Genomic DNA, 13,091 nt, shown 5'->3' with positions numbered 1-13,091 from the left:
AATAGTTACCTAACTACTGGCTTGCCAAGGTGTAATCTGTACTGTCTCGCCCTGTCTCTCTCACAAGATTAGCTTGAGTAACCTGATAAAAGACTTTTTCATAATCTGGCTTCGATATTAACCCCATACTACCTTCCATAGTATATCGGGAGATGGGATAGCCCAAGAAGGACAAACATCGCGGACTCAAAGCAGTGTCCCCGGATTGGGACCCCGCAGGTCGGTTGTCGCGGGGTACATTCAGTCCGTGAGTGAAGACCCTGAAGGGTAAGGTGGTATGGGGAAGGGGCCATCCGGTCAAACAACGCATGACTCGAATTGTAAAGTGATGTATGTATCTACGAAGTTTATAAACCGCGCAAATTGAGACCACCATCGCCTCCTTGTCCATGAGGTTAAGAGTAGTGGCTCGTTTTGTACAACCCTTTGTCTCCCAAAGTATGTACTGTGGAGAGAGAGATGTGTCGCGTGCGACTCTGCAAGGTCTCGAACACGAGCAGCAATTCGGTTGATGCCCGGAAGTGGAACCGACGATCTGAAGCCCTGTCTGCCCTGAACCAGGCACGCCAGGGGGACCTGTGGGCCAAGGGGGCGACCCTGGTTCGGGGGATTTTCAGGATTGCATGTGCCGAGACCCGGGCGCTGGGGTCAATCCACAGCGACGGGATGGGATGGACCACTAGATGCATGACCACACTTCCCGTCGGCACCGGACTGAGGACAGATCAACAGATTGATTTCCGTTTTTGCCGATAGAGTGCTGTCGACACGATATTTGTTTCTCATGGTATGTCGTGAGTTGTAACTATCTTTTTATATCTTTCAGCTGAAGACGTATGTAAATCATGAGATCCTGATCTCCCCATTAGAAACCCCACCGCTTGCCATGACCGACAGACATGCATTAACAAAAGCCATTCGCCCCCGGAAACGCAGCCGTAGCCAATGCCGGCACTAGCATCAGCTTTCATTCGTCCTTCACCCTCCACACCCCTTACAACAGCCTACAGCTAATCACCCTCCATCCTCCATCTATCATTTGAATGTTGGCCTAATCTTAGCATACAACTCCGTATCCAAAAAGCTGTAGTTCGGATCGAGCTCGCAGAATGGGTGCTGCGAGAGAAGGACATCGGCCGTTGGGCGGTCCGTCGGGTCCCTGCGTGAGATGTTAGCTCATATTCCACCCCTTTTTGCCAAATATGAAAACAAAAACAAAACAAAACGTACACAGTAAAACAGTCCAGCATGAAAGCGATCGCGATGGGACTGATCTCCTCGCGGATGTCGTCCGGAATCGGCGGCGTCTCGCCGTTGGCAATCTTGTAGATGGCCCCGACCGCCTCGTCCTTGCTCCACGGCCGGCGCCCGGCAAACATCTCGAGCACGACGCAGCCGGTCGACCAGATGTCCACCTTGGCGCTGTACCCCTCGCCCTGCGCCCGCACCACCTCGGGCGCCATCCAGAACACGGACCCCTGCATCGAGTTGGTCTTGTCGTTGCCGTAGATGTTGTCCGTCTTCTTGCTGATGCCGAAATCGCTGATCTTGCACGTGCCGTCCAGATCCAGCAGGATGTTATCCGCCTTGAGGTCGCGGTGCAGGATGCCCTCCCTGTGTAGGTACGCCAGCCCGGACAGCGTCTGCCGCGTGAGCGACGCGACCACGGCCTCCTCGAACTTGCCGTGCTTGCGCAGGCACGACCCGATGGAGCCACCGGAAATGTATTCCAAAAAGATGGAGATGCTCCGCTCCTTGCGCTCGCAGCCGAGGTACTGCACGATGTTGACGTGGTCGAGGTGCTGCATTGTGTCGATCTCGCGGTCCAGCGCCGCCACCAGCTCCTGCATCTTCTTCTGGTCGCCTTGCGCCGCCTTGGGGTTGACCTCGACCTCCTTGACCGCCAAGAACTCACCCGTCGTCGCGTTCATACCGAGGTAGACCCGCCCGAAGGTGCCCTTGCCGATCAGCTGGCCCTTGAACCAGCGGAATGTCGTCTGCCGCTTGGGGACGCTGTCGCGGCTGCTCTGTGCCTGCGTCGGCAGGCTGTCCTGCGGGATCGTGCTGAGACCCGCGGCCAGGTTGAGCGACCCGCGCTCCGGCCGGATCTGTACGATGTTGGCGTTGAACATCTTTGTGCTCTTGCGCCGCATCAGGCTGGTGTTCTTGTCCACCAGCGCGCCCGCCTGCGAGCGTAGAGGACCTGACGTCTGCGTGTACCGCTTGTTTGCTTCGTGAGCGCCCCGAGCGACTTCTCTGATCGATTTCATGCGGCCCAGGCCCCCAGACCGGCGCACGCTACGCCGCGCCAGCGTCTGCATGGACACAGGGCGCGAGTCAAGCGCTTTGAGCGTTGACTCGTCAGATCCCAGGGTATCGCTCTCGTTGTAGATGGATGAAACTCGGTTGTGCCCGGAGGACAGGCCAGCGGGCAATGGGGGTAGTGGTGGTATGGAAGAGGCTTTGGCTGAGCCCTGCTCCGACTGATTCTCGTCTGCCTCGTCAATGGGCGAAGGGCCCTCTCCTTCCTCGAGGACCGGCTGGTCAACATCCACATTGGGGAAGAAATCCTCGAGGTTGTTGATAAGGGCATCGGTAGGTGGGCGGTTGGCCCAGACGTCCTTCTCGATGAACGACTTGCGTCTGCCCAGTTTGGTCTCGCGGTCTTCTGAGTCCCAGCTTTCGGAGCCTGGCGTGCCGGGTGTGCGCCGCTGGGATGACTGGCCGCTTGTACCGTCCTCGTTGTCATCGCCCGGCATCTTGCCGTCACCGCCTGACTGCGGTGATTTGAAAGCGACCGACAGTGTCTTCCTCGAGCGCTTGGTGTTGACCCGCAGACTCGGCCTTTTAGCGTTGTTGTCGGACTCGCCGCCTTCTGCGGATGCTGACGCCTTCTTAGGAGCATTGTTATTGCGGGCCGAGATAGGAACAGCGAACAGGCCGTCGTCCGAGTCATCGCCCGAGTCATCATCATCATCGGCGTTGTTGTTGCCGTTATTACCATTGTTGTTGTTGTTGCTGTTGTTTCTCTCGTGGACGGTTGAGGCCTGCGAGAACCTGACGTCGTTACCTTGGAAGTCGGTATCGGGGCCGTGCGATTTGCGCTTGTGGCTGGTGGCAGTCGAGAAGGTCTGGCTCGGTCGGCGGGAGCTGGGACTAACATCTCCCGGCGACGGAGCGCGTGCTACTCGAGTAATCTTAGCGTCTGTTCCAAGGTGGGATCGGTCAGGGCTCGGGACCGTTCCGGCGGGCGCCCGGTTGTTAGAGTCATGAGTCGGCGAGTAGTCCGGGACCAGGAATGGCACACTCTTGGAGCTCCAGGTAGTAGAACCCGGTGACCCTGGGACGGGTCCGGTCCTCGGACTGCCCCCGCCAGAGCCGGAACGTGAACGTTGACCAAAGTCAACGGTTGACATGGCTCCCTTACCTCGATCGTTGCTTTCGCTGTTCGTCACCGGCATCGACGACACCCGGTGCGGCGACAGCCCTCTGTGCCCACCCGCGACGGGATGCCCAATACCAGCCATGCGGCCGGCCATGCCCACTAACAGGCCGTGAATACCGCCGTCGGGAGTCGGCATACCCGGTCGTCGTTTCTGCTTATCGGACATGGCCTCCTCGCGCAAGTCGGACGACGTGCGTTTCGGACGGCTGCCATCCACACTCCCTTGAGACAAGCGTGTGCTGTGCTTCTTGCTAAGCGAGTTCGCCTTCAGCAGCGTGGCAGACGGGTCCTCGGGAGGGGCTGGGGCTTTGCGTTGTGGAAGCAGGGTGTCAAGCTTCCTGTCCTCGTAAGGCGATAGCCTCGGCTGGTCAAAGTCCACATTTCTGCCCACGATGCCGAACGGAGAGTCGGTAGACGGGCTACCCTCCTTCGCATCTATCAATTGTTTACGCTTGGCGAGATACTCTTCCTGCTTCCGCATTTGTTCCGTCCTATATTGGATGGCCTCTGCTGTTAACATCTTCTCATCTCGGTCTCTGCCTGGTAGGGTGTTCTGTCTCGAGGTAGGCGGCGAGGAACTAGACCGCTGCCGCCCGTTGAGCTTAGCGTATGCCTCTTCGTCCAGGGGCACAGCCAGATGCCCGGAGGATGGTGTTTGGGCGTTTGCACTCCGCAGCATGGGCGGTCGTACGAAGAACTTCAGCGAGCCAACCGCGTCCCCCATATGGCTTTTCGTGGTTAGCAGTTTCATATCATCGAGCGGGTCCTCCTCATGCTCAAACTTGCCCAACTCTGTCAGGTAGATCTGGGCACCCTCGCTATCCGGCAGGCCTAGGTTGATGCAAACTAGCTGCCGCAGGTCCAAGGCGGACCCGACATCAGTGACATCCAGCATGCGATAGTTCCAACAATCAGCGGTGGCAAGGATAAAAACGCGGCCGCCCCCAGACCGTTTTGAGGCCGGTCGTTCCAGCGAGGTCTCGCTCCCGTTCCCATGCCGGAATCCTGACAAGTGCATTTTGACATGGAGCCCCGGGCTGGTGGGCGATTCATGCTCATCGGGCTTCTTCTTGCCCCTGAATAGCGAGAGGAACGAGGTGTTGCCTTTCGCGCTCCCCGGAGGGTCTGACCCGGCGCTCTTGTCTCCCGAATCCTGCGGCGAGGGTCGGCTGCCGTCCTGACCAAACCGTCGACCGTGCGCCTCGGTGCTGCGGGCCGTATTCGCGACCTCGGCAATGTTCATGCCGCTCTTCAACATGGCTGCTGCATCAGGTGGCACTCCCGACCCGTATATTGCGGCGTTGGAGGATACCGAATCCGTGCTGTTACGCGAACGATGACCGAACACGGTGGTGTGGGGCGATGCCGAGACGTTGCCCGCCGTCGAAGATGGTGGTAGAAGGCCGGACTGCGGGACCGGACTACCATTCGGGCTGTCCCTCCCTAATGGTGTGGACCCGCGGACCGACCCTGCCTCGCCCGACTCGCTGAGGTTGGGACTATCCCGACGGGTAATGTCGGTATCGATATTCTTCATTAGGCTCCTATGGTTCGATTCGGAGCTCCTGCTGCTAAAGCCAGGGCCGGGGGCTTTGATCGGGGTATTCGGCGACTCCACAGACTCGGCGGCGGCGCTAGGCGCGGCGATGGTACTCGCAGATTCTTTACGGGAATGGCTGGTGGATGTTTTGGGGGTGTCGGCTGGTCGCCCCGTGACGACGCTCCGGATAAGTCGTCGCATTCTCTTTCCCTCCTCTCTTTCTCGCGGCTGTTCCCATGCACCCCCGTTCTTTCGACACACCCCCGCCAGCAGCGGGTACACTTGTTGGTGCATCATGCCAAAGTTCCCACGGCCGCCATGGCTGCTTCCGAGCTCCAGAAACTGGGCCCCGTGAATGCTGAGCAGCTGAAAGGTTTCTTGCCAGTCTCTGGAGAAGTTGTTGGCCCTCAGCCATGCCAGCACTCTGTCCAGAGGCCACTGGGCTGCAAGCTCGGGCGGGACTGACGATATTAAGGTGCTGGCATTGGAAACATTAGATAGCACCCTCTGGCCTATAGCGGCAGCATAGAGTCTGTCCCGGCCTGACGACTCCTCCAGCGGCGTGGCAGCAGCCGAGTCCAGCCCGGGCGGTGCCCAGTGGATGCCATCATCTGCGAAGCCCAGACCCGGAATGCCAACGCCCTCTCCGTAAGTGTCTCCTTGCGGGATATACGTCGCGCTCATCTGTTCGCTCGGGGGCGGAGGCGGCGGCACTGCGAGGCTCGTCGGGCCGGATGATGCGGCGGCATTGGCGGCGGCGACAGCCTGAGCATGCAGCTTGGGGTTGTAGGCCTGCAAAAAGCCGCCGCCGGCGCCGCCCGGCGGGGGCGGTGGGATATTGAAGGTTGTCCGCCCGTCGTAGGCGCGACCCCAAGCTCCGTGCCATGGTGCATTGCCCAAGGCGCTGGGTGGCGGGATAGCACTCGGCGGGAAGGCAGCGTTCGGCGGTGGCCCGGGAGGCGGAGGGAGCATAACATTGCCGCCGGCTGCGGGGGCGCTTGGGTACCGGGGCGGTGGAGGGGGGATGGCCATCATGTTGCCGAGCCCGACAGACGGCGGCGGTGACATGGGTGGAGGCGGGGGAGGCACCTGAAAAGGCCGGGTCGCATCTCGCTGGCCATTTTGGTACATGGCTAGCAGCTGCGCTCACGACGCAGCTCGTTGGAATAAGAGGAAAGCTGCCCGTGGTGTTGAAGCGTTCGGGGGCGTTCGGTGATCGGGGATCGGCACGGTGTGGTGGGGGGAAGGTGAGACCTTCCGCAAGCGCGGGGAAGCGGGCACGGAGCAATCTTGACGGCGAACAGAGCGGACGGCAAGGCGGCGTAGAATCGGGTTGATAATTGATACGGATTTTGAAGCTGTTGACGCCGTCCACAGCGGGTGCTGCTCGGGGATGGATGGGGTCGGGTTGTGATTTGTTTCAACGGCCGGCGGCTGATATCGGCGGCGCTTGTAACGTTAATAATACCTTGCGAGTTTGGCAGTGGCCGACCTCCGCCACTCTCGGGCGGCACAGTCGACGCCTGTGCTTTCGATAGGCGAAAGGCTGCCCGAGGTATCCAAACAATCTCGTTGGAACCCCTAAATATCAGGTTTCGAGCGAAAAGGGGCGCTGAGCGTGGCGTCGCGGTTTTATCGTCCAAAACTCATTCTGAGGGGAATATGGATGGGATCGCAGCACAAGCGTTGCTGCAAAGAAGGTGAGACGACCGAAGTGTGTCTCGCCCAAGCCACCTGCTCACTCGCTGGTTGCGCTCCTCTTTTGCTGCTGCTCTTTGTCGTCGTTTGCTCGTCCAGGGTCTGGCGGCAGCGCAGCTGCCTGTGTTGCGCCCTGCAGCTTCTGCAATCCTGAAGGAAGTTGGCCAATCAGGCGTCGGCATGGTCCAAGCTTCCACCCATCCAGGCACCTCATGGGCAAGAAAAGCCGAACTCCAACTGCAGATGTCCACCATGGAAACCTCGAATCCTCGGCCGTCGGGACGGAACTAAAGCCGTCCACAAGTCTAAATAAACTGGATTTAATTCATTTACCTATATTACGTACCCTTTCTTTTACTTGACTTCTATTGCTCGATTTCCTTTTATTTGTTCTTTTCACTTGAGTTCTTGCCCTCCCTTCGAGTTCGGCCTTTTTTGGCCAGAGGGTGCCAGGGTCAGAGGTGGGCACTGTGGGGTTGCCGAGAGTCAACCCATGCAGCTTCTGGTGCAGCCGTCCGGTGTTCGTTTGGTCCAAACACGAGCGAACCTCGAGCGATCTCACTCCCGATACAGAGCGAGTCGAACTGGGCCGTTCTTTTCAAGGAATTTTTAGGTCATCTGTCACACCTGGGCTTGACGGGGAGCAACTCACTTTTGCTGATTAACTGATGTGGCAACATGGAAATATGACGAAACGACACCTCACTTACCACCAGACTTTTGTTCCTGCAGCTCCGACCGGCATCATCCGCGAGGTGTGTGGCACATGCGGCGGCCCACCACGGAAGGCTCATCCAAGGTTCCATCGGCCACGGGCAGCTCCGATACCCAGCCGCAAGAAAACTTCCTAAATTACTATTATTCGAGAGCCCTCCTGTTTGAAGTAAATGGAAGGCGCCAATGGGACGGGACGTTAACCACATGCTTCCATTACCGTGGCCGTGTGACAAGCGGTTGCCACGTCAGGAGGAGGAAATTAAAACAACGAAAAGACAAAGAAGAGAAGCCGAGTACAAGGTTTGTATGTACGTCCTGTGTGTAACATTTATTCATCGATAGGTATGCTTCAGCTGTGCTGGATGTGCAAGGCGCGGCGGAATCCTTCCATCCATCGCTCTTCCCAAAATTCCCGAACCCCAGAACACGCCCAACTCCGAGCGACCCTGACCGTATTACTGTGTGAGCCAAGCAAAAGTAAACAAAAACACAAAAACACAAAAACACAAAAACAAAATGTCTGTCTGCAAACGCTGAACGCTGGCGCGGCCTTACATACTATACCCCAAACGCCTTACATGAGGGTGCAATTGCTCCATGCCCCCTGGTTGCACTGCTCATAATACCCGGAATCCTCGGCTCCCTCTCCGATATTGTGCTTCTTGACGACGCCCGAAATCCTCAGCGTTTGCTCGCCCTTGCCATGCCACCAGCGCAGCCGCTGGATGAGCACCGTCTCCTCCTCGTCGCTGCTGATCTCCCATTTCCCGGAGCTCACCTCGACCGAGCAGGCATCCTTGGGGAAGTGGTATTCGGGAAGGAACACCACCGTCGGCGTATCCGGGTCTGCTACCTCGGGAGCCTTGACGGTTAGGGTGAAGAGGCATTGTCGGAGATCGAACACATAGTTCGTGATGACTCCGGCAGTGGCAATTGGCGCCGGCCGCACATAGGCCTCGGCTGCCCGGTATCCCGGAGATGATGTCAGTTCGGGCTGGCGCGAAGTAGCTTCGGATGATATCGAAGGGTTTGTGATGGAGCGTTTAATATTAGCTGGGGTCACACTTTCATCATCATCCAACTCTTTTCTCGACGCAGACGGCCGCAGGTTTGACGTCGAGTCCTCAAGTTCCGGCGTCTTGGGGCGCGCCGAGAGAGGAAGCAACTTGTCGTCGACCGAGACGATGGAGAGATCTTCGCCGTTCCATTGATCCCCATTCTCATGGTCGTTGGATGCCATATACAGCCACAAGGTATAACCCTCGAGGCCGGAAGCTTCTACTCCGAAGTGATTGGCGTCCATAGCGGCCGATTGACTCGAGTAGTCGCCTGTTTTGTACGCGTATTTGTTATCCATGTCGTAGGGGATGCCGAACTCCGTCATCACACACGGGTGGTTCCCTATGCGGTCGAGGCCCTCCTGCCTCATGGCTGCGTGTTGGTCCCTGAAGCAGTTCCGGATGGCTGCCTCGCCCAGCTTGATGGCGAAAGCCGGGTGCCAATACCGCCCACGAAGCACACCTATCACATCGACGTTCCAGCTGCGGTTCCATTTCTTGGTCATTAACGTGATGCCGTCGTACCAGTGCGGAGCATAGGCCAGGAGAGTATCATCGCCGTCTGGGGTGCCCTTGATGAGAGGTGGCAGCTCCATCGTGGGGCCCTGCAAGAGCAGGATGGCGTCCTTGTGATATGAGCGGACCATGTCGCGGTATTTCCGGAAGTGGTCCATGAAGTAGTTGTTGGTGAAATAAGGGTAGTCGACCGTGTCCCCGGTTGTCGGGTGCTTCCCGAAATAGTCCTTTTTCAGGAGCGTGTCTGTGGACGGATCCCACACACCATGCTGAGCCCATATGCACTCGCCAAGTTTCCACCCGGGGTCTCTCTTGTAGCCATACCGCGAATCGTCATACTCCTTTGGCAACCACGCAATCTCGCCATGCGGGTCAATTAGAGTTCTCCCTACCTTATAGGGGCCGAGCCCACCCATGTCCCACATCTCCACGTCGACGGCTCGCCCAGACCCCGAAAGCATGGTCTGCCAGATCGTCGGGCAGCTTCCTTTCTTTAGAGCCTGCTCTTTCGGTATGACGCTAATGTCTTCGTAGCCGACCATGCCCTTGTTTGGCTCATTCATGCTTTCCCAGCCAAATACAACGTCATTCTCAATGTCCCCAGCCTCATGAATACGCCTGGCGAGATGGGCGCAGGCGCGGAGGAAATGCCCTTGCAGATAATCCTGGATGTTCATTCCATCGATGATACATTTTGGCGCAAAGTCCTTGCCGGCGAAGAAAAGAGTGAACATGGTGGCGGCGGCCAGGCGGAAGTAGTTTGTTGACCAAATCATTTTTGGGAATGTGTCGGGGTCTGGATATGTGTTGTGGACAATGGCAGCCTCGGTCACCGCAAAGCTCTCAGGATTGAGCCCGGCGGCGTAGAGCGTCCACATTGGCGCGCCAGATCCTCCAGAGAACCGGGACCACTGTCATGCAACGACGCGTTAGCCTACTTCGACTTCAGCGGTGTAAAAAGCACATGCTGAACCACGCACCACATCCTGATGGGGGTCCATAAAGATATAGAACCCGTAGCCTTTCGCCGCCCTCAGCACCTCGATCGTCTCCTCGATCCACGCCTCGTCGTAAATGCCCGGACCGGCGGCCTCGATGGCCTCCCAGGTGAAGACGTAGCGGATGGTGTTGTAGCCAAACCGTTTCAATCGCGAGAAGTGGAGATGCGCCTCGTCTTTGGGGAATGGCCTGCCGACGAAGCTGACTTTGTCACCGTCGAAGAAATCGTCTGCCACATGCGATGGTTGGTTGGGCTTGCTGGGGTACTTGGCTTCGCCGGCGACATTGATGCCCCGGAGAATCACCTGCCTGCCGTTGGTATCGCAGAACTTGCCATTTTCGATTGTGAGACGGAAATGTGTCATTGTCTGTATTCCAAATGATGTTTCGCGTAATCGAGGAAGAAGCGAGTGTGAGACGCCGATCTGAGGGAGGAAAGTTGGGCAAGGTCGGAGAGATGGGAAGGGGTCCGCGGTCAGTGTTCGCATTCGCACCAGGTACCGACAGATTCCTGGAGCGCCTCTGAGCAGGGGTGCATCCCCAATGACGCGGGGTGGCAGGGGTAGCCAACACCGCCGTTCCAGGGCGTCACCAACCCCTGTACTGTGTAGAAGTGGCAAATAACTTCGGTACCTCCCTCCAACTACACAATCTGGGATATGAAGAACTTGAAGGCTCAAATAGTACTTTGGAGGTGATGAAAGAAACGTAAAAGACTTGGGTATAGAGCCGGTGCTTGCCTAACGAACCAGAAGCGTCCTTAGGTTTGATATGCTTTTGATCTCCCTTCTCGTATCCTTGAAACTTACGGTCAGCGACCTCGAGCGACCTCGAGCGACCATGAGCTTTTCAGGTCAGTCCATCCCAAGATTCATTGCCAGAGTTACCCGGGTTAGGGTTACGGGCCAGGCACGCCAGGCTCCTCCACGCGAAGTACCACTTTACGCGCGACACGCTTCCTTTTGTCTTGGCGCGTTTTGTCAACTTTGAAATTCAACACGAACGTCGAAGTTGGAAGTCAACGCTTGTTGAATCTCAGGGACCTCGCCCATTATCGCATATCTACAGGTCATTATCGTCTAATCGCCAACATACTGTGCCGTCCCAACAACATCTACGTGCATTCCCGAACCTAAACGGTGACAACATGCCGCTTCCCAACCCGCCTGCCGCAGAGCCGAACACCGGCCTCCCCTCAGCAGCACAGATGGAGGAAGATTTCGCCATGGCGGCTGAAAGCAGCTCGGAGGAGGAGGAGGACATTGTCATGGCCGAGGCCGGCGAGGTACAGGGCGTGGTAAAAGACACCAGGCCGGCAGCTGAGCCTCTTGCGGTCCAGACTGTAAAGGACGAAGACATGGGAGTGGAGATCAAGCAGGAGACGAGGGTAGAAATCAAGCAGGAGGCAAAGCCAGAAGTCAAACTGGAGGATCTGTTTGCCGGGATGGACTCGGACGATGAGGATTTTATCACCGTCGTCAAAGAAGAGCCGTAAGTGGCAGCCCAACTTACGATAGCGGCTTCTTCGCGTATGCTGACTCTGAACCCAGGATCGACACGAAAGATACTTCTATCGAGATTCTTCGCATCTATTACCAGCGCTTCTTTCCCTGGCGGTACATGTTTCAATGGCTGAACCACAGCCCGGTCCCCACGAACGACTTCAAGCACCGCGAGTTCAGTTTGTGGTTGCACAACGACGCCGTGATGCGGTACCAGTCATATACCACATCAGACCTGTCAGCAAGCCGATTCAAGGTCACGGTCCACTAGGCTTTTTGCTAACATTCCACCCAGACTTCGCAAAGACGTGTTACGATTGATGCCGAGACGTATCGAAATCGGGCCTGTGTACACGGCAGACCCGAGAGACCGCAAGACGTTCCGAAACTCGACCGCCTTCGTACCTATGGCGAAAGAGCTATGTTTCGATATCGATTTGACAGACTACGACGACATCCGGACATGCTGCGACAAGGCAAACATCTGCAACAAGTGCTGGAAATTTACTACCATGGCCATCAAGGTCCTCGACACGGCGCTACGGGATGACTTTGGCTACAACCACATCCTATGGGTCTACTCCGGTCGTCGCGGTGTACACGCTTGGGTCTGTGACAAGAAGGCCAGGGCCTTAAATGACCACCAGAGGAAAGCGCTTGCCTCTTACTTTGAGGTCGTGACCGGCAAGCAAGGTGGCAAGAGGGTTAATATCCGTCGGCCGCTACACCCCCACCTCTCGTAAGTCGTGACCCCCGACCCTTAGTCCCCATTGAACCTCCCACAGGTTCTAACGACCCGTTCCTCAAACCCACAGACGAAGCATCGACATCCTCAAAGACCACTTTCAAGAGGACGTCCTGGAGACCCAAGACCCCTGGCAGACCACCGAGAAAGCGGACGCGCTCCTCCAGCAGATCCCGAGCCTCCAACTCCGCGAGGCCCTGCGCAAGAAGTGGGAATCCTCGCCCGGCCGCGCCTCCGTCTCCAAGTGGGCCGACATCGACGCGCTGGCGCAGACGGACGCCAGCGCCGGGCTCGACCCCAAGGACCTCCTCGACGCCAAGCAGGACATCGTGCTCGAGCACACGTACCCGCGCCTCGATATCGCCGTTTCCCAGAAGCTGAACCATCTGCTCAAGAGCCCCTTCGTCATCCACCCGGGCACCGGCCGCGTGTGCGTGCCCATCGACAGGAACGACCTCGACGGGTTCGATCCGCTGGACGTGCCGACCCTGCAAGGGCTGGTGGAGGAGATCGACGCCTGGACAGAGACCGACGGGGCGACGGCTGCTTTGGCGGCTGTGGAAATGTCTGAAGGGGGTGGCGCCCGGAGTAGCCAGGATGTGAAGCACATGCAGGATTGGGAGAAGACGAGCCTGAAGCCATACATCGAGCATTTCAGGTCGTTTGTCACGGCATTGATGAAGGATGAGAGGGAGGCTACGGTCAAGAGGGAGCGGGAGGAGGACGATGATGTGGAGATCAAGGTCGAGTCGATCGACTTCTAATGATAAGGGGTGACGGTGTTGGGTTGGTTGCCTATATATATGGCGTACGGTCCGTAGAGCGTGTTCTCAGGCCGCAGGGCAAGAAGCTTTGTCGTTTTTGGTCATCA

The 13,091-nt window shown here is 57.5% G+C and overlaps 3 protein-coding genes across 3 annotated transcripts; 1 reads left to right on the top strand and 2 right to left on the bottom strand.

Annotated features, from left to right (window-relative positions):
* Positions 1-721: 721 nt before the first annotated feature.
* B0H64DRAFT_53213 (uncharacterized protein) lies at positions 722-6,366 on the bottom strand. The gene is made up of 2 exons (XM_062808388.1): positions 1,231-6,366; positions 722-1,159 (listed from the first exon to the last, which is right to left on the bottom strand). The coding sequence occupies exons 1-2, from the start codon at positions 6,114-6,116 to the stop codon at positions 1,036-1,038; spliced, it is 5,010 nt and encodes a 1,669-aa protein (XP_062654143.1). The 5' UTR covers positions 6,117-6,366; the 3' UTR covers positions 722-1,035.
* Positions 6,367-7,974: 1,608 nt separating this feature from the next.
* Positions 7,975-10,338, bottom strand: B0H64DRAFT_331712 (glycoside hydrolase family 5 protein; the record flags this gene model as incomplete). Its single annotated transcript, XM_062801018.1, has 2 exons — positions 7,975-9,885; positions 9,955-10,338. 2 exons carry the CDS (start codon positions 10,336-10,338, stop codon positions 7,975-7,977), a joined length of 2,295 nt encoding a protein of 764 aa, XP_062654142.1.
* A 605-nt stretch (positions 10,339-10,943) lies between these two features.
* Positions 10,944-13,081, top strand: B0H64DRAFT_53156 (uncharacterized protein). Its single transcript, XM_062808387.1, has 4 exons — positions 10,944-11,464; positions 11,524-11,712; positions 11,771-12,214; positions 12,291-13,081. The coding sequence occupies exons 1-4, from the start codon at positions 11,121-11,123 to the stop codon at positions 12,982-12,984; spliced, it is 1,671 nt and encodes a 556-aa protein (XP_062654141.1). The 5' UTR covers positions 10,944-11,120; the 3' UTR covers positions 12,985-13,081.
* The last annotated feature ends 10 nt before the right edge of the window (positions 13,082-13,091 follow it).

The sequence above is a fragment of the Chaetomium fimeti genome (genome assembly GCF_033439085.1).
Source record: "Chaetomium fimeti strain CBS 168.71 chromosome Unknown B0H64scaffold_12, whole genome shotgun sequence".
NCBI classification, from domain to species: Eukaryota; Fungi; Ascomycota; class Sordariomycetes; order Sordariales; family Chaetomiaceae; genus Chaetomium; species Chaetomium fimeti.
The sequence above is the reverse complement of the archived record's forward strand: the minus strand, read 5'-3'. Positions and strand labels throughout refer to the sequence as shown.